This window comes from Acanthochromis polyacanthus, chromosome 18, assembly GCF_021347895.1.
Source record: "Acanthochromis polyacanthus isolate Apoly-LR-REF ecotype Palm Island chromosome 18, KAUST_Apoly_ChrSc, whole genome shotgun sequence".
NCBI lineage: Eukaryota > Metazoa > Chordata > Actinopteri > Pomacentridae > Acanthochromis > Acanthochromis polyacanthus.
Window position 1 is genome coordinate 9,139,759 of NC_067130.1, and position 25,830 is coordinate 9,165,588.

At 41.3% G+C, this 25,830-nt stretch overlaps 2 protein-coding genes across 2 annotated transcripts; both read right to left on the reverse strand.

Annotated features, from left to right (window-relative positions):
* Positions 1 to 6,127: 6,127 nt before the first annotated feature.
* Positions 6,128 to 17,821, reverse strand: sapcd2 (suppressor APC domain containing 2). Its single transcript, XM_022197992.2, has 6 exons — positions 16,835 to 17,821; positions 13,381 to 13,514; positions 8,669 to 8,815; positions 8,268 to 8,369; positions 7,823 to 7,942; positions 6,128 to 7,714 (listed from the first exon to the last, which is right to left on the reverse strand). Exons 1-6 carry the CDS (start codon positions 17,607 to 17,609, stop codon positions 7,586 to 7,588), a joined length of 1,407 nt encoding a protein of 468 aa, XP_022053684.2. The 5' UTR covers positions 17,610 to 17,821; the 3' UTR covers positions 6,128 to 7,585.
* A 4,982-nt stretch (positions 17,822 to 22,803) lies between these two features.
* Positions 22,804 to 25,085, reverse strand: tmem141 (transmembrane protein 141). Its single transcript, XM_022197991.2, has 5 exons — positions 24,916 to 25,085; positions 24,672 to 24,738; positions 23,244 to 23,327; positions 23,040 to 23,159; positions 22,804 to 22,899 (listed from the first exon to the last, which is right to left on the reverse strand). The coding sequence occupies exons 1-5, from the start codon at positions 24,967 to 24,969 to the stop codon at positions 22,838 to 22,840; spliced, it is 387 nt and encodes a 128-aa protein (XP_022053683.1). The 5' UTR covers positions 24,970 to 25,085; the 3' UTR covers positions 22,804 to 22,837.
* Between the last annotated feature and the right edge of the window lie 745 nt (positions 25,086 to 25,830).

The following is a 25,830-nucleotide window of genomic DNA, read 5'->3' on the forward strand; positions in this document are numbered from 1 at the left end:
GTATTTGTGTCTCCATAGAAATGTATTGACTCCTATAAACCACTAAGGTGCATGCAGTGGGCACATCAGCACAGGACAGGAGGCAATGGAGCAGATGAATCATATTTTCTTTCAAATCATGTGGGTGGTCAGGTGTATGTGCTGTGTGTCCTTTAGAAGGAGACAGGAGAATGAAATGTGGGATCTGTGATATGTTCTGCTGGGAAACTTTGAGCAACATGTGGATGCCACTCTGACATGACTTGCCAACCTGATTACTGTTGTAAGTTATGTAGACGGGTCAATGTATAATTGAGTGACTTTTGAAGTCCATGGGATGTATCTTGCATATGTATTTTTTTTAAAGTGTAATATTTTTTGTTCATTGTGATCATGTCTTTACAAATTCCATAATTCTTTATTATGGAAACAATCCCTTATTAATAAAAAAGCACTGGATGTGACTAAAATGTCAACTAAATAATTGTCTGAATTTAATAACAACCACCTTCAAATTAGTTGAACAATAATAAAATGAGCTGATTCAAAAGTAGTTTTGATTAGGTTCAGATAATCATGATAGGTATTTCTTTTATGGAGATATATCAAATTTTAAAAAGAAAATAACCATTTCTATCACTTTCAACTAAGTAACCATTAGAAAAACCACAGTATCTTTATGAATAACTTTTATTTGATATGATAAAGGATTATCTTATCTTATCTATCTTATTTTTTTCTCAATTGTATATAATATTTTGGAAGAGTCTTTCTGTAAAAATGCCATGTGGTGTTTGGTTATAGGTGGCCATGTTGATTTTAGACGTGAAATCAGCAAAAATTTCAACTATGATACAAAAAGTCTGTCAATCATATATTAACCCAGATGCCTTCATTGCAATAGTGTTACTTATTTAAAGCTGACAATTCAGAAAGAGTTGTGCTACCTTGCTGACACGTTTTGACAGCCTCTGCTGTTTTCTTCAGTGTCATCTGATGTTTGCTCATGTGTCCTTTTTATCATGTGGCCGGTTTGACAGATCTGTCAAACTGACCATGCCTCCTGCTGTCTGGTGGTCTCCCAGGTATGTGAGAGGATGTAGGTCCCCTTGTCCTGGTTCATGGTTCAAGGCTTCCTTGATCCATTGTTGCTGTTTGTTTGTCTGAGGCTATAATTCTTCCCCTGTCCCAGTCCATAATGTGGTTATGTGTTCTGCAGTGATCCATGATTTTTTTTTTTCTTGTTTGGCTTTCTGTTTTTGTGCTATTCTGTGGTGTCCAGTTTTAACACTGTGTTTGGTGTTCTTTTCTTATTGTTTGGAATGATTTGCCTGTTTCTTTATATGATTTGCACAGTATTTTGTAGATGATATTATATTTATTGTCCAGTTGTATTCTGTGTTTGGGATGGACTAATAGCTGTTGGAGTTTTGTTGTCTTATATTGGTTCTGTTATCCCATGGATATATGGAGTGGTGATTAAGTCTTTATTTTTATGTGTTTTGATTGTTGTTTTTGTTTGGTTCATGTTTGATAAAAGCAGTTTGTAAGTGCATTCGTGATGTGATTTTCATTGCAGTGGTTTCTTTCAGACACATGAATCTGGACACTCTTCAGAGGAACATGAAAAAGCATGAAGCATCTGTGGGATGTGCTGGAAAACAAGTTTGAGTAATAGAGGTTTTACATTGTAGCTTACAGGGCTTGTTTGATATGGTAGGTCTCTGGCTGGTGAGTTGAGGAAAAAGTGGAGTGACTGGAGCAGACAAGAGACGAGACAGAAGAGAGCAGAGACGAGACAGAAAAGAGAGCAGAAACAGGAGAGCAGAGACAAGACGACAACTTGAAGGAGCAGTTGGACAATGACAAGCCTGCCCTTCATAAAAACAGTGCCTTAATCTCAAAACCTGAAGGGTCAGCCAACTGTGCTGCGTGGGGAAAGTACCTCAGTTAAGACACTGCAGCGTAAGATTCAGTCCTTGGAGCAGGACAAAGGTATTCTTGCAAATACAACCAAATTTCTCTTTTGAAGTTGGCAACACTGGGCTAGAAAACAAAATATTGAGAAAGTGGACTGGAGTTGAGGAAAACATGGGCCGGATTGATCCAAAAAGTGGACCGGACTCAAGTTGAGGAAAACGTGGACCGGATCGCTCCAAAAACTGGACCGGACTCAAGTTGAGGAAAACGTGGACCGGATCGCTCAAAAAAGTGGACCGGACTGAAGTTGAGGAAAACGTGGACTGGATTGCTCAAAAAAGTGGACCGGACTGGAGTTGAGGAAAACGTGGACCGGATCGCTCAAAAAAGTGGACCGGACTGGAGTTGAGGAAAACGTGGACCGGATCGCTCCAAAAAGTGGATCGGACTGGATTTGAGGAAAACGTGGACCGGATCGCTCAAAAAAGTGGACCGGACTGGAGTTGAGGAAAACGTGGACCGGATCGCTCCAAAAAGTGGACCGAACTGGAGTTGAGGAAAACGTGGACCGGATCGCTCCAAAAAGTGGATCGGACTGGATTTGAGGAAAACGTGGACCGGATCGCTCAAAAAAGTGGACCGGACTGGAGTTGAGGAAAACGTGGACCGGATCGCTCCAAAAAGTGGACCGAACTGGAGTTGAGGAAAACGTGGGCCGGATCGCTCAAAAAAGTGGACCGGACTGGAGTTGAGGAAAACGTGGACCGGATCGCTTCAAAAAGTGGACCAGACTTGAATTGAGGAAAACGTGGACCGGATCGCTCCAAAAAGTGGACCGGACTGGAGTTGAGGAAAACGTGGACCGGATCGCTCCAAAAAGTGGACCGGACTGGAGTTGAGGAAAACGTGGACCGGATCGCTCCAAAAACTGGACCGGACTGGAATTGAGGAAAACGTGGACCGGATCGCTCCAAAAAGTGGACCGGACTCAAGTTGAGGAAAACATGGACCGGATCGCTCAAAAAAGTGGACCGGACTCAAGTTGAGGAAAACGTGGACCGGATCGCTCAAAAAAGTGGACCGGACTGGAGTTGAGGAAAACGTGGACCGGATCGCTCAAAAAAGTGGACCGGACTGGAGTTGAGGAAAACGTGGACCGGATCGCTCCAAAAAGTGGATCGGACTGGAGTTGAGGAAAACGTGGACCGGATCGATCCAAAAAAGTGGACCGGACTGGAGTTGAGGAAAGCGTGCACCGGATCGCTCCAAAAAGTGGACCGGAGTTGATAAAAACGTAGACCGGATCGTTCCAACAAGTGGACCGGACTGGAGTTGAGGAAGACGTGAACTGGACCAGACAAGAGACCAGGCAGAAGAGAGCAGAGATGAGACAGAAGAGAGCAGAGACGAGAGAGTAGAGAGCAGAGACGAGAGAGCAGTGACGAGACAGAAAAGAGAGCAGAGACGAGACAGAAAAGAGAGCAGAGACGAGACGACAGACAACAAAAGACGACAACTTGAAGGAGCAGTTGGACAATGACAAGCCTGCCCTTCATAAAAACAGTGCCTTAATCTCAGAAAAGGACCAGCAGGTGGAAAACCTGAAGAGTCAGCCAACTGTGCTGCGTGGGGAAAGTGCCTCAGTTAAGACACTGCAGGGTATAGTTCAGTCCTTGGAGCAGTACAAAGCTAATCTTACAAATACAACCAAATTTCTCTTTTGAAGTTGGCAACACTGGAAAAGAAAACAAAATATTGAGAAAGTGGACTGGAGTTGAGGAAAACATGGACCGGATCGCTTCAAAAAGTGGACCAGACTTGAATTGAGGAAAACGTGGACCGGATCGCTCCAAAAAGTGGACCGGACTGGAGTTGAGGAAAACGTGGACCGGATCGCTCCAAAAAGTGGACCGGACTGGAATTGAGGAAAACGTGGACCGGATCGCTCCAAAAAGTGGACCGGACTCAAGTTGAGGAAAACATGGACCGGATCGCTCAAAAAAGTGGACCGGACTCAAGTTGAGGAAAACGTGGACCGGATCGCTCAAAAAGTGGACCGGACTGGAGTTGAGGAAAACGTGGACCGGATCGCTCAAAAAAGTGGACCGGACTGGAGTTGAGGAAAACGTGGACCGGATCGCTCCAAAAAGTGGATCGGACTGGAGTTGAGGAAAACGTGGACCGGATCGATCTAAAAAAGTGGACCGGACTGGAGTTGAGGAAAGCGTGGACCGGATCGCTCCAAAAAGTGGACCGGAGTTGATAAAAACGTGGACCGGATCGTTCCAACAAGTGGACCGGACTGGAGTTGAGGAAAACGTGAACTGGACCAGACAAGAGACCAGGCAGAAGAGAGCAGAGATGAGACAGAAGAGAGCAGAGACGAGAGAGTAGAGAGCAGAGACGAGAGAGCAGTGACGAGACAGAAAAGAGAGCAGAGACGAGACAGAAAAGAGAGCAGAGACGAGACGACAGACAACAAAAGACGACAACTTGAAGGAGCAGTTGGACAATGATAAGCCTGCCCTTCATAAAAACAGTGCCTTAATCTCAGAAAAGGACCAGCAGGTGGAAAACCTGAAGAGTCAGCCAACTGTGCTGCGTGGGGAAAGTGCCTCAGTTAAGACACTGCAGGGTACAGTTCAGTCCTTGGAGCAGTACAAAGCTAATCTTCTTACAAATACAACCAAATTTCTCTTTTGAAGTTGGCAACACTGGAAAAGAAAACAAAATATTGAGAAAGTGGACTGGAGTTGAGGAAAACGTGGACCGGATCGCTCCAAAAAGTGGGCTGGACTTAACCCGACTGGACATCAGGTTAAGTGGGCAACCCATGTACAGGGGCTGGTCTCCGATGCAGCGGCCCGGGTTTCGATTCCTGCCCGCGGCCCTTTGCTGCATATCTTCCCCCTACTCTTCTCCCCGTTCCCTGTCACTCTTCACTGCTACTATCAAAATAAATGCAAAAAGAAAATATAAAAAAAACAAGGGAACTACAAGCAAGACACATATGGAGCTAAAGGGGAACTTACAGAAGCCACATTACAATTTATATATAAATTATTGTTATATTAAATTACTTTTTATAGCCACATCCATGTACTGCCTACTGCTGCATGAAGTTCTCACTAGAGAGCCTAGAGAAACGTGTTGACTTGTCAGGTAAGAACAAATCTACTTTTACTGTCATTCTTCAAGTTCAGACGTGGTCCCTCTTTGTGGTCCCTCATGGATTGTATGTATTGTAATTGTACATTATTTCATGCAAATGTAAACATGCCAGTAATTGTCTAAATGGAGCATCTTGTTCCAAAAATAATCATATTCACACAAACAAAACTCTGGGATTCTTTACATTCAATCTAAACCACACATTTGGACTACATCAGGCAAAAAAGAGTAGATAAACTTTCCTGAAAACTTTCTCATTTTCATGGAAACTTTCCTGGAAATGTTTGATTTTTTCTTTGAAACTTTCATGGAAAATTCCTGGAAAGTTCACATAATATTCCCATATGGTTCCAGGAAAATTCCCATACAATTCTGGGGGAATTATTATAGAAATCCAATAAAGTTCCTAGAAAATTCCCATAAAATTCCTTGAAAATCCTCATAAAATTTTGAGAAATTCCCATTGAATTCCAGGAAAATTCTCATAAAATTCCAAGAAAATTCCCATAAAGTTGCTGGAAAATTTCCGTAAAGTTGTCAGAAAATTCCCATAAAATTCTGTGGAAATTGTAGAAATCCAATAAAATTTCCTGAAAATTCCCATAAATTCTGGTAAATTCCCATAAAATTCCAGGAAAATTCTTATAAAATTTCAAGAAAATTCTCATAAAATTCCAGGAAAATTCCTATTAGTTGCTAGAAAACTCCCAGAAAATTTTGGGAAATTTCCACAGAATTATGGCTAAAATCCCATAAAATTTCCACATAATTCTAGGTAAATTTCCATAAAATTCCTGAAAAATTCCCACAAAATAGCATTAAATTCCCAGAAGAATTCCAGGAAATTTCCCAAGAACATTTCCAGTGAAGTTCTGGGAAAATTGCCCAAAATAGAATTTCTTTTATTATTTTTTTTACAAAAGTTGCAAAAACCTGGAATCAACATGTAGAATATTTTACCCCCAAAGGGAATCAGAATCATCTGTCTTATACTCAAATGCACAGTCAATTGGACATTAAGCTCGTGAAACAGTTGCCACAGAACGACAGACAAGACTGTTTGGTCATTTTTTATTTCTGACATTTCCATGAAGTTTGAGTCCTCTCAATAGAAAGCAGAAGGAAAAGAGTTTCACACGTAATTTAGTTTGAGCAGCAAAGAAACGTACAATCAAACAAGTGCATGGGAAACAGACATGGACAGCATATAACTGTGTTATGTGCAGTAAAACATCCCAGCGGTACCATATAGATGCATTATAAAACTACAATGTTTATTTCTACCACCACCCACCAACTAGATACTTCTCTGTGTAAACTTGTGGATGGCTAAACGTTCTTACAGTCTAAAATAATCGCTCTTTCAGGCTGATAAAAAGGAACACGTACGAGGACAAAATGGGTTTTCACAGCCGTGCTGACATTTAATCTCCAGGTTTCAAACTGAAATCTCTTCAGAGGGTAATTATTTGGAGCTGGAAATATGACCCATGCCAAGAATCCACTGTAAAGACATGCAGAGGATGTGCAGCATGAGCTAGCCAAAGTGATACCTTTATTTTTGCTGTTGCTGTTTCTGACTTTAACATCAGAATTGTCTCCAAACTCCAGCACAGTCACCATCTACCACGTTCATCCTCCACAGCTTTCTTCTACATGCAAACTTCCAATTTTCTCTAAAGCATCTCTGCCTTTATATCTCCTTGGCTTGTACACTGTCCTCCCACATTTCTTTAATGTTATAAAAACATTTATAAACTCATGAGATGTCTTAACATTTAACATGCTAATGTATAACACAAGCTGCTCTTTCAGTAATTCCTCTCTCTCAGTGTTTGGGTTTGACCACTATAAAAAGCAAGAAGGTAAACAAGTTATTGATCAGTAATTACCATTAAAGGGAAGGAAATACTGAAAGTCAATTACAAAGTGTCTCTTATAATGGGTAAATCAAAGTACCAAGTTTAAAAAAAAAAGAAACATAATTGATAGGTCACAGCAAGCAGATGCAGCTGAGAATTTGTTTTCATTTGCAAGAATATGGCATTTTATTCCAACACAAACAACCTCCCCACTGTTCAATAGTGTTTTTCTGCCGCTTGTGCAGCGGAGCAGCAGAAGTACAAATAACAGTCGAGTGGGAGTGGAGATCTTGCCGATGCTGCAATCATGCAAGAAATGGAGTGATGGGATGATGAGACCCGTCTGATTTCTTCAGCTTAGAGGGAGTGTTTCTGCGGGAAGGCAGCAAGTAAAAGACCTTTTAGACTCTCGGGGTCAAGTCACTCAGGTCGGGTATCCCTCAGGAGTGTTCACGTCTAGGCAGTGCATGGTTTGGGGTGTTGAGGCTGTTGGGGTGTTATGGCTAAAATGTGCATCACTGCCATAAATGGTCAGTCGGGTAAACAAGAGTCGGCTTCCGTCTTCATCCAGACCAGCACAGATATGTTGATGTCACATTAGGGGGATTCCTAGCAGACATTTGGTGCTGATGAGGGTGTTGGGTGGAGTGTTTTCAGATAAAAGTGGAATCCATGGTGCTGGTGTCTTGTGCGCTACGAGCACGAGCCTCAAAAAGTTGCTTTATCAAGGCCGACTTCTCTTGCTCCAGCTGGGCGATCCGCTCGCTCTTCTCTGTCACCTCCTGAGAGACAAAGAAGAAAAGAAATTGAGTGAGGGCTAGAAAAAGAATGGCGATATGTATTATTCTTGGTGACTTGGGGTTATTTTGGATTTATAGATCGTTTTGAACCTGAGTAAGGAGTCGGTTCTGGTCCTTCAGTCTCTGGATGGCTTGTGGAGGAGCGGGTGCTGGAGGCTGGGGGTTCACTGAGAGGGCTGCTGTTTGAGAACTGCTGGAAGGAAATGACTGCTGGGAAACAAAGAGGAACCAGAGTTAGAAAACCTAATCAAAGTCAGACCAGGTGTGGTTAGCTTGGATTTACACCAGTTAAAATGGAAGCTGCCCAAGCTTCACAGTAAAATTCAGGAGCCAGAAATTCTAAATAAACTTCTCAAATCGCTCTTGCTGAATAATCTCAGCCTCCAAACATCCATTTCTGGTCTTAGGATATTCTGAGTTCACACGTCTTTGACAGAATAAGGCTAAAACACATGAAACAATGGAACAGCTATGCTTGGCTTAGCTTAAATCCCAGAACAAAGCAAAAAGCATCTTTGGGGAGTTAAACACTCACCATTCCAGTGCAGGAAATAAGGTCATTAAGGCAGCGGTTGACCTCTTGTAATTTGGGAATGAGAACATTCATGCGACTCTGGTTGGCCTCTGTGAAGAAATCCTGGAGGGAGAGAACATAAAAGACTTCAGAACAAATCAAAGAGAAATCCCACAACCTCCAGTTCACGCTGAAAGTGAACGTGATAGATTACTGAGGCTACTGTTTAAAACCAGATGCTTAGTGTTTATGTTTACATCAAGTTGTAAAGATTTACAGTTTGTGGATGTTGTTTCTACTGTTAATAAATAATACGTCTGTATTGTAGATGTGCTTGAAACTTAATCAATAAACAGAATAAAATCCAGATAATAGTTTTGTAAGCGTATTTTTTGTTGTTTTACACAAGTGTCTGAACTAACCGTGCAGTGGGAGCTCTGGCCGACCTGCCGCTGTCTCTCTGTGACATTGTGGACTTGGCCCTGGTACCAGTCTCGGGCCCGCTCCACCACTTCCAGGCCCGCCAGCAGAGAATCCTTTTCTTGCTCCAGCTCTTTCATTTGCTTCAGCTGCGTGAGTTGAAAGTTAAACGGAGGGACAGTCGTAGGAGAGTGAGGAGGAAAAGAACGGGAAAAAGGGCGACATGGTGGAAAAAGAAAGAGAAAAAGCACGGTTAAGAACAAAAAACACAAACTCCAGTGACTTTCTCTTGAGGTTACAAACAGAGAGGAAACATTTAATTTCCAGGCTTCCCATACCATCACTACAAGAGCTTTCGAACCGATGCCAAGATTAAATCTAATGACTGATTCTGGTTCTGCGTGGTAGACAAACTCCCATCTTTTCACGAGGGCATCTGCAGCGCTCTCTTTTGTGCCGGCCGAGACAATGGCGCCACCCCAATTGTGCTGGACTCTCTCCCATCCTGAACAATGTTTAGAGGAGCAATCAGCCCGGCGTCATAGCAACCACGCAGCAACCTAAGAATGGGGTAAACAGTGGACCCACTTCAACTATGGCCACCCCAGTGTGTGTGTGTGTTTGTGAAAGAAAAAGAGGGATGTGTGAGAGAAAATGCATGTGTGTGTGTTTGTGTGTGTTTGCAGCCCAGCATTGAGTTGTGCTGACCAGGCTGTCCATGCGGCACACTGCCACAGTCCAGGCCTCATTGCTGGCATTCAGCCACCTGGTGTGTCATCTTTCTATCCACCCATCCGACTCTGTGCAGCTCGCTACATTCCACTGATCATCGCTCATACACCAGGAGGCACGCTGCGAACGTACGCTGACAGACTGTGTTTAAAGACCAAAATCGAACCCTGTTTAACATTTTTGTGCGCTTTCCCAAAAAGCCTCCAGAGAGAATGTGTACAGAGGAAGAGAGCGAGGGGGTTCAATGAATGAAGCATGACCCGGTGTCAGGCTGCATGAATGTGCGGTGGGCCACAGGCAGGAAAACACAGTTCAATATAAAGAAAGGAGAGAAAACACACAGAGGGGAAGCGGAGCAGCACATGGCTTAAAGGTTGTGGAAAACTCTGTACATGTGTGCCCCTGTGCTCTCTTCTGGCTGAGTGAGCAAAGTATGAATACACACAACAGGCACATACAATAACATGACACCCGCTGGACGAGCTGTTCAGCTGAAGCCACAAAGACCAACACAGCCACCTTTCAAACTTCACCTGGTCTGAACCTTGAAATGCAACAAAACAACAGCATGTCAGGCGCAATAAACGGGTCCAAAAGTGCCTAAAACAAGGGCAGTTTAAGGATGTAACTAAGTAGGACACTGAAATTGCACTGATGAAGGTAACAGTTATTCTTTGGATTAAATTTTTAACTTCATAAAATGTCTGAAAATAGTTTCCAGTCATGTGATACCTTCAAAACACTTATGTCAAACAAAAAGCGTAAAGAAGAATGCTGTTGTCACTTAAGTTCTGCCAACCTTAAAGGGAAGACACGAAACCCTAAAACTACTCTTTCAGTTAGTTTCTAGTCAATTAAATAGTCTTCAAGTTTATAAAATGTGTAAAAAAAAAAAGGTAAAAGAAAAGACAAACCAATCCAAAGTTCCCAGAGCTTAATGCTTTGCTTTGCTTAGCTGAACACTTTATGACTGAGTTCAAGCATTGCTGTGGACTGCTTTCTATCAATGAACTAGTTTGTGATCAGTTTTGGCACAAATGCAAACCCCAAGGCTCCACAATAAACCAATAAACATGTTCCAAAGTCCCTTAAACAAGTACAGATAAATCATTTCTAGAGTTTGGTTCCGTACACACTGAATTCCTAAAACATGAGAGAGATCACAACTTCGTATTGTCTCATCTGGCACAACTTGATGTAAATTCTGAAATTCTCATCACAAACCCATCTCAAACACTACCTTCCCTTTCCTTCTCCGTCATTCTCCCCCTCTACTCACCCAGAGGAAAAAGTGCAGGGCCTTGCTGCTGTAGAGGCTACTGCTGAGGGGGATGAAGACGGTGGTGTAGGCGGCCCACACAGCCGTCCAGGCTGGGCCGGGCCGGCCGAGAGAGTCCTCTACTTCTACCAGGCCCCTGGGCCCGACCCGGCTCACTACCATCAGGGCAGCAGTGGGCCAAGTCGGCCTGGGTGGGAGGGACAGAGGGGAGGGGGGGGGGGGGGGGGGAGGAGAGGGGCAGGGACGGAGGGAGAAGGAGGGGAGTCGGTCAGTCAGCCTCCCCAGACACCAGAGCCCAAAGAGGGGGAAGGAGACGGAGACGCGACACAAACACGGAAAGAAAGAGGGAGAGGAGGTGAGCTGTGAAGAGAGAGGAATGGTGAGGCAGGGGGAGAGACGGAGAGTGAGAGGAGGCAGGAGCTCCGGACTGGAGGGTGGGAGGGGCAGAGAGAGGGGGAGGCAGGGTGAGAGGGATGGGAGGGGAATGTGTGGGCCAATGGGACATCTAACAGGGGAAGCCTGCACTGGATTACCTTTTACATACATGTTTCTCTACTTGTCAAAATAAATAAAACATTTTCTGGCAAACATCTCCTGATCTTAACTCTCTTCTTTGTTTTATCCAACCACACTTTAAGAGATCTGTGTCTCTCTGGCAGTCTTTTACCACCGAGGCTCTGCTCTCCAAAACAATTCAACACAAATAAAACAATGAGAAGCTCCACTTGAATGTCACCCAGAATGCGAGATGTGTTGTCTAACGGAAAACTAAAAACAAAAGCTGAATCCATCATTGTTTCATAGTTAGTCAAACATCCTCCTCCAGTTTGTCATTTTTTGCGGTGCAAAAAGTGGTGCAAAGTTAAAGTAAAGTTTTATTACTAATTCATCTGCCAGTCTAAAGAAAAGAGCACAAAATACTAACAGATCTAAAATAATTGCATATAGTGAAATGTGGCATTTAAATTACATGTTTTGTTCATTTAACACTTCAATAACCAAATACAGGACAATAAAAAGCAGCAAATCCTCCTATTTTTGAAACGGAACACAACATTTGTATGCATCTTGTCTTAAAAAACAAATGTCCAAGTGTTTCAAATGAATTTGGACACCTCTTCTAGATTTCTTTTAACTTAGTATAATTTTAAAGACCCAGCATTCTCTTAACTTGAGCAATCACACAATAAATAGAGAATCAGGGGAGGCCAGTTCTCATTTATCAGGACCAATACCAGTACTGATGATAACTAATTAAAAAACTTAGTTGAAATGAATTTGTTTGACTGAAAGAGACTTTTCCAAATGTTCATTGCTGAAGGGCTTGTGACGTGTAACCAATCAGACAGAGAGGTGGCTCCATCAGAGCCCAAGTAGCACATTTTTAGATTCTTTTTTTTTTTTTTTTTTTTTGAGGATTCAGCTTAAGAAACAAAACAAAAAACTGTATCTTTAATAAAAAAAAAAAGCTGAATATCAGATCTGATAATCAGCCAGGGTGATAATCAGTCCACCCCTGATCAGAACATCCACAATGAAATGAAGCTATCATCTAAATAAGACACGAGTACAATCCACTGACTTCTGCCGCACGCTAATAATATTTGTTTTTGTGGTAACATAAACCAAACTTTTCTCTATCCTCTCTCTTTTAGATTTAAAACAAACCCTGATCATACAGTTTTCTCCTTTCTTTATCTGAAGTTGCCCGGATGTGGTTAAAATCATAATACTGCTTACTGACTGTACCAACTTCATTCACATCTTATGGCATTCTCTTTGCAAAAGCTTCTACAGAGTGACACTAGGGCTGGCCCGAATAGTGGTTTCTGGCCTCCGGATAGTCGGGCCCTATTAAAGACAAATATCCGAATATTCGTTCCGCCCCATAACGTCCGATGGGGGGCGGGGCTTGTGGCGGAGACAGTCCGAATATTCGGATCCATTCGTCTGGTCTCCCAGGTCCATATTTTGCCTTTGTTTTGACTTCAATTAAACTGAAGAATTCCCCAACAGCGGAGGTCTTCAGCATCTTGTCTTGTGTTTATGCAACGAAGTGAAGCGTGACGTCAGAGTCGGCAGCCACCTGGCCATTCGGGTGGGGGTAACAAACACGAATGGAGGAGCCGAGATGAGCCGAACACGGCAGGGTGAGCCGAAGTGGGCCAAAGGCGAAGGGAAGAGACGAGCTCCGAATATTTTCGCACGCGAATATTCCGATACCAAAATTAATATCCGGACACCGCCATAGCGATACTCGGATACTCAGGTCCAGCCCTAAGTGACACTACTTTGTCCTTTAATCACTCTTTTATCCACTTTCTCTGTCAAGAACAAACATGCTGCCTTTTCTGGACTCAAACCCAAATCAAATTTATCAAATGGAAATGATTCAGGATGTCTTGTGCAACATTTAATACAAATATCGAGAATGCTCATCTTGACATATTTGCTAACTTTGGGATCTACATTACAATTTAATAAACACACTTTTTAAAATGTTGTTTTGTGTGACTTCGAACAAGGTTTTGTTTCTGAAGGTTGATTTGTAAGGAGCAGCCTTTATATGAACCACTGCCTGTTGGGAAGTTAAAACCAGCCCCTCATCACTCTGACATTTCAAAATGTCAGCTGTTGCACGATTCCTTCATAAAAACAGTGTCTTAAAACTTCAAGATACTCCGTGTGTGTTTATGCACAAACCATTCCATAATCCACTCCATTGGTGATGGTGTGCCTCCTCTGCTCTTCCCGACTCCGCCCGTGCCGCCTCGAGCCGCCAGTAAATCCCGTCGCTGATTCACTCTGAGATCTTGGTAAACCCGATTTCACAACACCTGGACAAATGTGAAACAGACGTTTTCAGCACAGTCTGGAATGCACTCTGTAATTCCTGCTAAGCACAACTGTGATGACAGTAAAGCACAAAAACACACTGTGCAATGCTCTGCAAAAACATTTGCTAAAGCGATTCATTCTAATCATTTAGTAAATAGGACAAACACAAATATTTGTGCAGGGATACAGTGTGCTTCTGACTTCTGACCTTCTAATGGCACAGTGGTAGAGAAAGTTTAAAAAGGTAATTCTTAAATTTACATTTAACCATTCACAGTGTGTAGAATTGTGTGACAGCCAAATAGTAAACATGGCAAAGTACTTAAAAAAACAACATTTCCAGACATTTATTACTTTAAAAACAAAACAAGTCATGCAGTGTTGTATATGCTTTATCATTTTTCATGTTGGTTCAGTCATGTTTTTTGTGAGATTTAATTTTACACAAACAAAGAAGAGCAAGAAAACAAACCAGAGACAAAACAAACATTTGACCTGATGCTTTTGAGCTGCCAGTTTATACCACAGGAGGGAGCTGTCTGGTTTCAAGAGAGCAGCAGGATGACATTCATTACATGGTGAATACACCAATGCAGCGAAGCATTTACATTTTGAAGCACAGAATAAGTAGCAAAACCAAAATGCTTCCTTATAAACCCTAAAGTGTGCTACCATTCATTGTCCTTTGTTTGATTGTTTTGGCTGAGAGTGAGATCAGTGGAGCAGAAGGAAATATGTGAAGTATTTGTGCTCAAGGCTCTAAAACACACCACCGATGATATCTCATACATCTCAACGACAAACAATAATCAACTGAGATTAATGTTATCTCAGAAACACTAATGCAAACATTTGGACAAAGACTGCTGGTGTTTTCAAACCTGCAAAGTAAGATAAGTGAATAACTGTGCCATAAGCAAAGTGTGGTGTTTTATAACTTAACATTTCAAGGATGTAGTAGATACTACTTTCAAGTTACTTTCAGGTTAGGTTGAAGTGGGTTTGTTGCAACTGAGAGAAAGACAAACAGACGTGTTTTTTTTATTCCCTATAGAGACAAACTCCACATATTTGTCCACTTCACAGTCAAAACAGGTGTTTAGCTTGAAAAAGAAAAGTTTAAAATTCACATGCTAAACCTCATCTGCTAAAGAAGATAAAATTATGTAAACAAAAAATCTCCACAACAGCTACTAAATAGACCCCATGTTGAGACTCTTTAATCCGCTGCTTCCAAACCTATTTTTGGTTATTCCATAGATGGCATGTAACAAGCTTTCTCCTGCCACTTCTCTCCTTCTCTCACAACTCTCTTTAAATCTCCGTTCTGCTCTTTTGTTCATTCATACTTGTGTGCGGATGTTTTTGTCCCATCACAGTAGAACATCTGATGAAGTGGTGATGCCTGCAGCGCATCTCAGTGTGTGTTTTTCTGTGGTAACTATCTGTAGCATCTCCCTGTGGTAATTTATTATTGTCAGATATTTCGATTTAAGTTCACTACCCCACTGCTTCCCCTCAACCAAGGAACAGGAAAATAGAGAGTGAGGTGTCAGGAATCTAAAAATGAAGTTGGGGAGGATTTTAGTGCTGTAGCGAGCCCTGGCCTGTTTGCTGTAATCTGCACTAATCCAACAGGGTTTGGCTGCATGTGAGAGATTACAGCATGAACTCTGCTGGTCACTCTGTAATATGGCCAAAAGTGTGTGGACACCAACACTTGACACCCATATCTGATTACCTAACATCTCATTTGAAAACTCTGGGCATTAATATGCTACGATAACAGCGTGCAATCTTCTGTTTTTAACAAGCTGGTGTAACATTTTGCAGCATTTTGCTCCTTTCCAGCCACAAAAGCATTAGTAAAGTACAGTAAGGATGCTGGGGCAATAGGGTCTGGGTCATGGTCAGCATCTGATTCAGGTTCATCCCAGAGGTGTCTTAGAGGTGCACTGTCATCCAAAAGAGGCCACGCTCAAACCAAAAACTGCTACTGGTCCAAAGCACACAAAAGTATGTGAACTTCTGTATCCAACCGCCCATCTATGTGAAAACCAACGCTGCCCTTAGTGAAAGCAGTGAAGACCCTGAGGGCTTGACGGAGAGAGTGAAAGTGTCACTCTTATTATAGCTACAGAGAGGAATCACTGTAAAGGGATGAAGCCAACTCGGATAGACTCTAGCTGAGAGAATGTAAGAGAGAGAGAAAGAAAGCGAGAGCATGTGAGAGCAAAAATGAACAACAGTGAGTCTGTATGAGAGGCTGCATGTATGAACGAGATAATGAGCGATCTCCTCAGTAGCAGCCCCTCCAGCCTTCATCCACCACGGTAGAATAAAATTGAACAAATGCATGCAAGTGACCATCAGTCAGAAGGACATGGCAGGGAAGACCGCGCTCCCTCCAAAAGGCAAACCCTCGAGATAGATAAATCTCTGCAGCTCCTGACACAATCTCTGACCTGGCCTGGGGTTAACAAGGGCAATTACTTAACTGGGCACTCATGACTGGAGCAGAGGCCCTTAAATAGGCCCTGTTTAAAACTGTAGAACACTACTGGTCCGAGAAGAGTGTCGTGAAAATATTATTGACCCTCACCGTGGTTCTGGCAAAGACTCCTTTCACTGCTACCATACCGATATGCAAAAACTCTGCATATACAGTGCACTGGTCTGGTGCGGACATCGTGGTTCAGCACACCCAATTAAAGTTTAATAAGGGAATGAAGCTGGTAAGACTGCAGTGGACTTATCAGCTCAGTTATGCATGAAATGATACCCTCATGCATGGCTGAAGTGTGGCTTCAAGTGGGATGCGAGTACTTGAGATGCAGATTGCATGACAACAAAAGCAACAAAAATGACAACAAATGTCAAAGGTTATTTATGTTAAAAAAATGTGCCAAAACATTTGTAGATGACAGCATCTTAAGTGTGCAGGTGTGCTGCTTTTCTGTGTTTTACAACTACAAATGTATATCATTTTATTATGAGAATATCATATTGAACTTTGGGAACTAAAACTGACATTTGTCACTATTATATAACATTGTACAGGGTAAACATGAATCAAAATGTCATCTTCAATAGGTGAAGCTTATTGCAGCTTTAACTGAAATTGAAAGGATTGAAGGTGCATAAACCTGCATGACAGCATCTTCCATAAACTGAGTTAACATGGTGTTTATATCAGTATTATCGTAAAATTATTTTAAATCTGGGCTTTGACAGGTTTTGTCATTTGGATTAATGACATTACAAGTCCTACTGAACACATTCACACGCATTTACTAATCACTTTTGTGGTGTCACTTACTCGGTCTTTGGAGCTGCGGTGACTCCAGCGCAAGCGACTCTATGGACCGGCCCTTGCCCTGCTGAGGCTGGGTTGGTTTGGTAGCATGTCCGGGGTCGGCACGGTAACACCCTCCACCCTCCGGAGCGACGGGGATTCGCTCCAAACTCCGCCCGGTCCTCTCGAAGCCCGCGCCGTACCGCACCGGTCCACACGCGGTGTACCCGGGCCCCTCCTCCGGCCTGCCCCGGCTCTGCATGGAGGACGCCCGGTACTGCTGGGTGTTCGTCACGTTGCTCGGCCCCAGCGGACGGACCTTGTTCTCCACCCGGGTCCCGACGCTGCATGTGGACAGCGGGGCGGGTTTCTTCGGAGCCAGCTGCGGGTGTACGGCAGCCTGGGCCTTGAAGTGGGAGCTGTTCTCTGGGTTGAGCATGGAGTACCGCAGCCCAGCGACGAACCGCTCGAAGGTGAGGCAGCCATGCGGCGGGGTGACCCTCCGGAGGCAGCCCAGCACTCCGCCCGGCAACTCCCGGGTGTCTGCGCCCTGCCAGCGGCTCTCGATCTCCGAGATGTGAACGTAGCCTCGTCCGCCGTCATCCAAAATGTCAAACAGGGTCCTGAGGCTGTGCAGGAAGGCTTTGGGGAGGCCATCTGTTGAATACTCCGACTCTCTGGGCTGCATTTTGGCAGATTTGAAGTTGTCCGCGGGCCCGTGAAGGACGTCTCTTCTCGGCCCGACTATGCTGTAGGTCCCGGTCAGTTTGCAGCTCTGCTCGGTCGCTATCAAAGCCATGGAGGTATCGATAACCACGGACCAATCATTCAGAAACACACCGACGGAGATGAGCTAACGCTTTATGAACACACAACTAAACATACAGAAGACTGACAGGAATCCCCACCTACTTACAGAACAACAAAAACATATATTTTCCGTAATTTTAACAAAAAATAACCCTGTTTATGTCCTGGACATCAGTTCTACTCCGCTCCGTCCCTCCGCCGCTCTCTGATCCAAACTTTCCTTTTTCCGCAGCACCGCCTTCAAACGGCTGTGCGCGAGCGTCCCGGCCGCAGCGATTGGCCGCGGTGTGCACGAGCTCGCCGCTGATTGGCTGCTAGCTGCGGCTCCGGTTTGAGTTGTGCTTTTGTTTATTACCGAAGATGCTCGGACGTTATCCATAGAGCCTGGATATTATTAAAAATGCACCCTCCTCTGATCAGAAAGCTACCTTATAGCCACACCTACACTCTGATCCACCACGGAGAACAAAGCCCCTTTGTTTAACCTCATTAAATAACATTAAAGTTGTAATATGCATTGAATAAACAGCCCCTATGTTTTTTAAACGGTTCAGAATGTCTCCTATTGTTCATTGAGTGGTTTAACCCTTTGTCTGAATAAAACTAATCCATATGGACATTTAAAAAAAATCATTTACCGTATATTGAGGATAACGTGTGTGGCTCTGCACTGTAAAAAGGAAAAAAAAAGGTAAAACATGCTGAAGCTCTGGCAGCAAGAATGCCAGAAAAAAACACATTAAAATGGCTGAATAGTAAGAAAAAATAGTTCTGAAAAAAACTATTTTTGTCTGTAATTTTACAGGCAAACATTCTAAAAGAGAAAATGACTGATTATAAAATACACATTTTTGATGCAGATATTATGTGCAGTTGTGGCCTGGGGTTCTGTTTATTTATTTGTTTTGGGTTTTCTTTACAGTCACCATGTAAATTGATACCGTTTTCTATGACTTTAGCAAATCATAGAAAAAACTAAATCAGGAAAATTTGTAAAACAACTGTTAAAAATAGATTTACTATTTCTAAGTCTTTCATATACATATTTTTCTTTCAAATAATGATAAATCTGATTTAAATACAGTAAAAAAAATAATGTAATTTTTTGGATAAACATTGTAAAAGAACAATTGTCATTTGTCAATTATTACTTTCTCTGATTTTACAAGCAATTATCAAGCATTTAACAGAATAGGGAAAAATAAAAGTAAATTGTTTTAAAGGGAATGGCACTGCAAATCAATCCAAAGTTGTTCTAACCAGGTTTATCCCATGATGGAACATCTCTGTGCTGATGGGAGTGTTCTCTTCCAGGATAGCAATGCCCACATTTACAGGTAGGATGTTAATCATTTGTTTTGGCCTCCACAATCACCAGATCTCAACCCAACTGGGAGATTTTGGACTGATGAGTAAGGCAGCACTCTCCACCGCACTCATCAAAACACAAAATGGGAGGAAGAATGATATTTAATCCCTCTACACTCAGAGTTCCAGATAATTCTCAATGAATCATTGTCAAAGCACATTGAAACTGGCGCCCAACGCTTTACTAACACGTGATGTTTTTCCTCTAATTTGTCACCCACTATAGCTACATCATTATATATTTGAGTGCAATTAAAGATCAGAAAAATGACTCTGACATCCCTAAAAAAGATTAAGAAGAACCACAAAGGTGGAATGAGTTATATGGTTATTGTTCTACATTATTGTGTACCTTCCATTCTGTATTTCCAGCTATTTACTGCAGCCATACAAACTGATTTTTTTAGCCCACACTGACATATTTTAAGATGCTGCAATGACATTTAAATAAAAGTTGTACATCTTGTGCATTGTTTAATTCACATAGTTGCTTTTAAGCCTAACATCTTTGACATTTGACAACTTTCACACACTTGAATTTCCCTTGGGATTGATAAAGTTATCTATCTATCTATCTATCTATCTATCTATCTATCTATCTTTTGTAGAATTCAGTACAGTCATCTATGAAAATAATATTTGTTGATTTAGTTGCTCTGACTTAGCATGGTTAGCATGACTCTGAAATCTAGGTCAAAGGTGAAGACACTTTTTTGTTGGCATTTTATGGGATGTTTTCCAAGACACATTCATTTTCTGACTTTCCTGAATAGCTCTGACATCCAAATTAGGCTCCTATTAAGTGAGAACAATGGCAGTGAGTAATCTTATTTAAATAAAGAGCATGCTTCTTTGCCACTCAAGATCCTTTCATCCCGGATCAGCTTGATATTACATAACACACTTTCTATCAAGATTTTCTCTCGGCAAAGGCTGAAACGTTGCACTCACTCGTCCTGGCTGCACAAAACATGCATCCGACTTTCACAAACCGCAACCATTTCTGACACTTCAGGGACCCTTTTTCCATTTCTCTCTCTTCAACTGTGAGTCATCTGGAGAAACTCTCAGTCTCTGAACAAAACCCATGTTTATCTCCAACCTGCCCGGGCTTGAACTCCCATCCCATCGTCATCCACAGAGACTGAACTGCTGTCTAACCTTGAAGATACTGTCACCTTGTCACAATAGATTTCTTGTAACACCTAATGCAAGCCTAATTTTTCCAGTCAGACCAGATTTTGAATGACATTTTCCCTATTATGCCTAACAAGCATACTGTATCCTCTATGGGGAAAGGCTTAAAGGATTGGACGCATAATCAATAAACCCCTAACAACAAACGTATGGGCTGCCCCCTCCCTCTGACAGTCAATCCCACACCAGTTGTTCTTGTTTACACACTAATTTATGGGAATTGATTGCGACTGCAGGCAACAGAGAACATCCAAACACATGAATGGGTTTTGATTTTTCCACTGAAGGACTAAGATTTAAAAAAAAGTTGTAAAATGGTGGCTTTTTTGGGGGACTTTTAGGCTCAATTGTATAATCAAAGACTGGAAAAAGAGGCGCTCACACTGTCCAGGTGCAGCCCATCTCAGTGCAATCATTCAGCTCACAGGGTCGGACAACTGAGTGCTCACTCGTCTCTCTTTCTCATGCTGTCACGCACGCAAAACACACATTTAGACTCACACTCTGTGGGCTTTGTAAACCGTGCCAGTGGTTGCCATGCGTGCCAAAAGGCCGGCCCATGCCGCTGTTTGTTTTGGACACGCACTGATCCTCTCCACTGGCCGGACACGCTCTCACACGTGCAGCCTCTTCCCTCATTATCTCATGTTTGCTCTGCAAGTCCTCCACCAGCATCAGTGTGCATGTGACAAAGGATCTTACTCCATTCACCGAGCCTGTTTCTTTCAGACGGAAAGAGAGACAGAGACTTCAAACTCTTCATATGCTGGAGGTGTTCAATCAGACTTGAATTACAGTGGGAGGATGAGAACAAGAGGAATTAAGAGTGGGGGTGGATTCAAGCTGACAGAGATGAAGAGAGAGAAAAGGGATATTAAACCAAAACCTAAATCTTTGCTTATTCAATGTTTTTCTTCACTGTGGAGAATCTTCCATCAAGACATTTGCTCTTTATCTCTCTCAAACACACTCTCCGGTTTGTATTTTCGTCTCTGTGGCTCGGACTTTGATCGATTCATTCACTCGAGGTGCTAAAGTAGGTTTGAAAGGCTCCATTGTTTCAGAGGGTTGCACTCTGTGGTCCAGAATTTATGTTACTAATACCTCATTGTACCAACAGCTATCCAAATAACATGCAGTGCAGTCTGAAAGGGCAGAATGTGGTCGGACAAATGCTCTTTTCTGGGAGTGTTTAACTTCACAAAAGGCTTGTGTGTTGGCGGGTTTTTAAGAGAGTTTGATTTACATTTACAAACTCTGTAGATTCAAGTCACAAGTGTCTGCAGTTGTTCAACATCTCTGGAGATTTTAAAAGATTTTATTGTCCATTCAAAACTCCTTAATTACATCTTCAGGCTCTTAATTTTGTGTCTTACATGGTGTGATAGCTCGATGGAAATGGCAGAAGATCAAAATGTACATACGGTATAAATGGAATGACCCACGATCTGCAGTATTCCCTTCTGTCTTACATTCATACATAGCTATTGTAAGTCTGGGAGCTTATTTCCATTTTGGAATTTTGTATGCTTACAATTTTGCTTGCTCTGATTCACACATTTAAATACAATAAATGAAAGGTATGCATGTTCTTTATCTCACTTGGACAGCAGGTATCCTGTATATTCTAAATATTTAATACTAAATAGACATTAATATTGATATCGTGCATGTAGGTGTGAGCACCTGCTAAACTAAGCTGCAAAAAAAAGTCATGTTTTGTTGGACCACCCTTAGCTTTGATTACAGTATGCATTTGCTGTGGTATTGTTTCAATAAGCTTCTTTTTACTACTTTTCATTCATATAATACACAATATAATTATGATGTAATATTGTGGATGAAGATAAAACTTAATCAATTAAAGGGAAATTTCTATGTAACATTAGAAAAAAAAACTACAAAGTAGTTAAAGCATCTGTACCAGCTTTAACATTGAAGTACTAAACACATTAATATATCTGCAATTACAATTCAGTCATATACATTGTTTTGAAATATGCCATCCTGCATGACAAATACTTTTAGTTTTGGAGCCTTAAGTATAAGGGCGCAGCGCCTCGTGACATCTCATCCACCTGTCACTGATTGACAGGTACAGGTACCTGATGATGACAATAAAGATCTATTCTCTCCTTGCCCGCCCGCACCGGAGACACCTTATACCTTACACATATTTAAAAGGACGTATTTCTCTGTGTAGTCCATGGTTTAAATATCCGTTTGTTAAACAGAAAGCGGTCATTTGCTGGGTTGACTCATAAGTGACCCACATGAAACCCCAATCCACATCTCTGCATATTCCATGAGGTCTACAGCAACAACTCGTGGTTGTTTTTGGCAGTGCAACGCTAATTCTGTGGCATGACAAACCCAACACATCCAAATAATAATACGGGATCACAAGCTTAACAGCTGATTCCAACTAAAAACCCGAACTAATTCCTGACCTCTGTTTCAGGAAACCCGTCTATTAAGCCACATGTTAATGCTGTTATGAAATTCAAAAGCTTCAGAAACCGATGATGTAGAAGAAAGACAGGTGGAAAAAAAACCCTGAAATTACAAACAGAAGCTCTTTTTAAATATATTTCAGGAAAAACTGTCAGTGAAGTGTATAGAGTAGATAAATACGTTTATTATGAAGTATGTTCACTCCATCGCATCACCATATTTTGTCTTCCCTGGTCCCTTTGATTCTTCTACTTGAGGTACTGAAAGACAAATAGAGAGAAAAGTAGAGAAACCATATGGATCTGCACACTCAAATGTGACTGGTTAATATCAAAACATCTTCACATTTATCTCTGTTTGAGGGACATCAGGTAGGCAAGCAGGATTAGACTGTGCTCACCTGGTGGTGGCGGTGGTGGTGATCTATCTGGGGCTTTGCCTGTTTCCAACAATATCCAAAGGTCTGAACATTTCTGTGTTTCCCAGCGAGTCACTGCATAGCTGCCAACTGATGAAGCCACTGAGACACAACAAAGGAGGAATACAAATGAAAGAGGCAAAAGCTGCAGTCTTTTTAGTTCAAAGCTCATGTTTCATTTCTCACCTATTGAAATAAGTAGGTTCCACTGAAGAGGATAAGGGAGTTTCCTCTGAAGAGCCTTCTGAATGGCAAAAAAACCTGCGGCACCTGTACAAGCAACACAGTTTCACAATTAGATGCAATAAGACGCATTTGAACTTATTAAATCAATATACATAACATTAACAAACAACTTAATAACTTCAGATGATTACTGCCTTCATATGAAACGCCTCTTTTTCTTCTTTGTGATACTTGCAACTGGAAGATATTTTAGACTGAAACGATGCCTTTAAAGAGGATGGTTTAGAAGTGAACTAAATGAGTTATTCTCAGCCTAGAAGTGGGAAGATCTCTTTCTGAGCCAAACAAACCAAAAAAATAAATAAATAAATATATATATATATATATTTATATATATATATATATATATAACTCTGATTTTTATGAAAAATCATTACAGCTTTTTAGGTTTCTAACAAAAAGTGTCCACCGGGAGATGGCTGTTTTATTCCAGTGTCAGTGATAGATGCCGAACTGAAATCTGTGCATATTTACCAGGAACAAGTTTTGATACAAATGGGATAAGACAGTAGAATAAAACGGTCAACTCCTGGTGGACACCTTTTCTTGGAAACCTAAAGATAGCTGTAATGTATTTATCATAATATTTAAATACTAATACTGCATTTTATTCCCTTTTGACTTGTAACTATTATGATAATACAGTCACTATCACTCTGTATGTCATCGCTTAGTATATAAACATATTACTGAAGCATTTACAGAATACAGCTCCCTCCTGTGGTCTATACTGGTCAAAAAAAAAGTTTTTTTCATATAGTTTCATTCCTTATCTGTGGTACTTATCTTGTAGACATTTAAAATTCCTCTCTGTTCATTAATTTAATTACATATTTAGAAGTTTGTTCCATTAAAATAACAGTTTAGATGTGTTTGGAATGTGCAGATCTACAAAGTCGCCATCAATTTAGAGGGTTATATTGTGGATTAGTGCATGTAGCATAGCAGGAAATGTAGTTTAAGGTACTTTTACTCCACTATAGTGATGTAATGACACAATAAATACTTTTCATATTAACATTTTACAAATAAAACCTAATTAAACTGTTGCAAAAACACATTTACATGGAGCCTGTTTGGAACTTTTGAGCACCAGTAAGATCAGTAACTTGTACTTATTTTGTTTGGTAGCTTAGTGACAAATTTAGAAACATTAATCTCTTTATTTCTCATTATATATGGCTATTGTTTTTCTTGTATTTTTAAAAAAAATGGTGCATGCACTGTATGAACAAATACAACCAACAACAGAAATCTGTTAAAATAGAAAATACAAGGTAATAATTTAAAATGTGAGGCGACTGAGTGATAATTACACAATAGGAAATGACAATAAACTGCATTTTCTAGTAGGAAAACACACATCACCAAGTACAAAGGTCCCAGTTCCCTTCATGAAGGCATGAGACTGACAGGCAGCGTAGCTCTGCAAACCCTGAGAGAAAAACAAAAAACAACGAATGAAAACAACTTTGACAACATTTTCTTCTCGCAAATTACAACGGTATAAACACTAAATGCTGTAGCTGGTTATTTTTATGTCAAAGTCAGTGTCCTCCAGACATCAATAGTCTTCAGATTTTAGAGGAAAAAGAAAAAAACAGCAGCTCACCGGATGTTTTGCCGCCAGCGCGTCGTCCACTTTAGTGAGACCGATATTCACCATGTTGCTAAGAAGCTAAAAGTTCAGTTTCTATCAGTAAAATAACATTAGCTCATGTTCTTCACTCCACTGTCTGTGTACAGTTATGAAACTTCCGTGTTGAGGAAACAACAAGCGCAGAAGAAGAGCGGAGCAGCAGGTCTGAATAAAACACCAGCGACACCTAATGGAAAGAAAGTGGAACTGCAGCGGCGTCCCAGTTAAAAACCAGAGTGAACTTCTGGAGATCATTAACAAAATTAATAAAAACCCCAACGTAACACAGACATTAAAAAAATACATTATATAAGTAATTAAAGTGATTTATATATATTGCAAGAGAAAATAGATAGATAGATAGATAGATAGATAGATAGATAGATAGATAGATAGATAGATAGATAGATAGATAGATAGATAGATAGATATGCAACATTTGGTAAATGTTTTTTTTTTAGTTATTAAAGAGAAAAGTCTAAGAGACCTTTATTCTCTCATCAAGAAGAGCAATCTGGGAAGTAAAAAGTAACTTCTCACTGAAAGCAGTACTTGAACTTTGCAAAACTTTCTCTGAATGTTTTTAGAACTAGAAAAACCTGTTTGTACTGGGAACCTTTGAAAAATCATGACCACAGGTTGAGAACCACCAACTTGGATTATTAAAGCTGCTGCTATTTTCAGAACAAAATATCCCAAATTAAAATAATTTTTCCTCCTACCATGTAATAAACTGTTATATATGTATGGAAACGCCACTCTTATCTAGACAAGGGTATCTCTTTTTTTTTCAACTTGTAGTGAAACTTCAGTCCCTCAGGCCTTTTATGACCACACAACCCGCTGACCTTTTAACCCCTCTGCTGAACTCTGACACCACAGTGACCT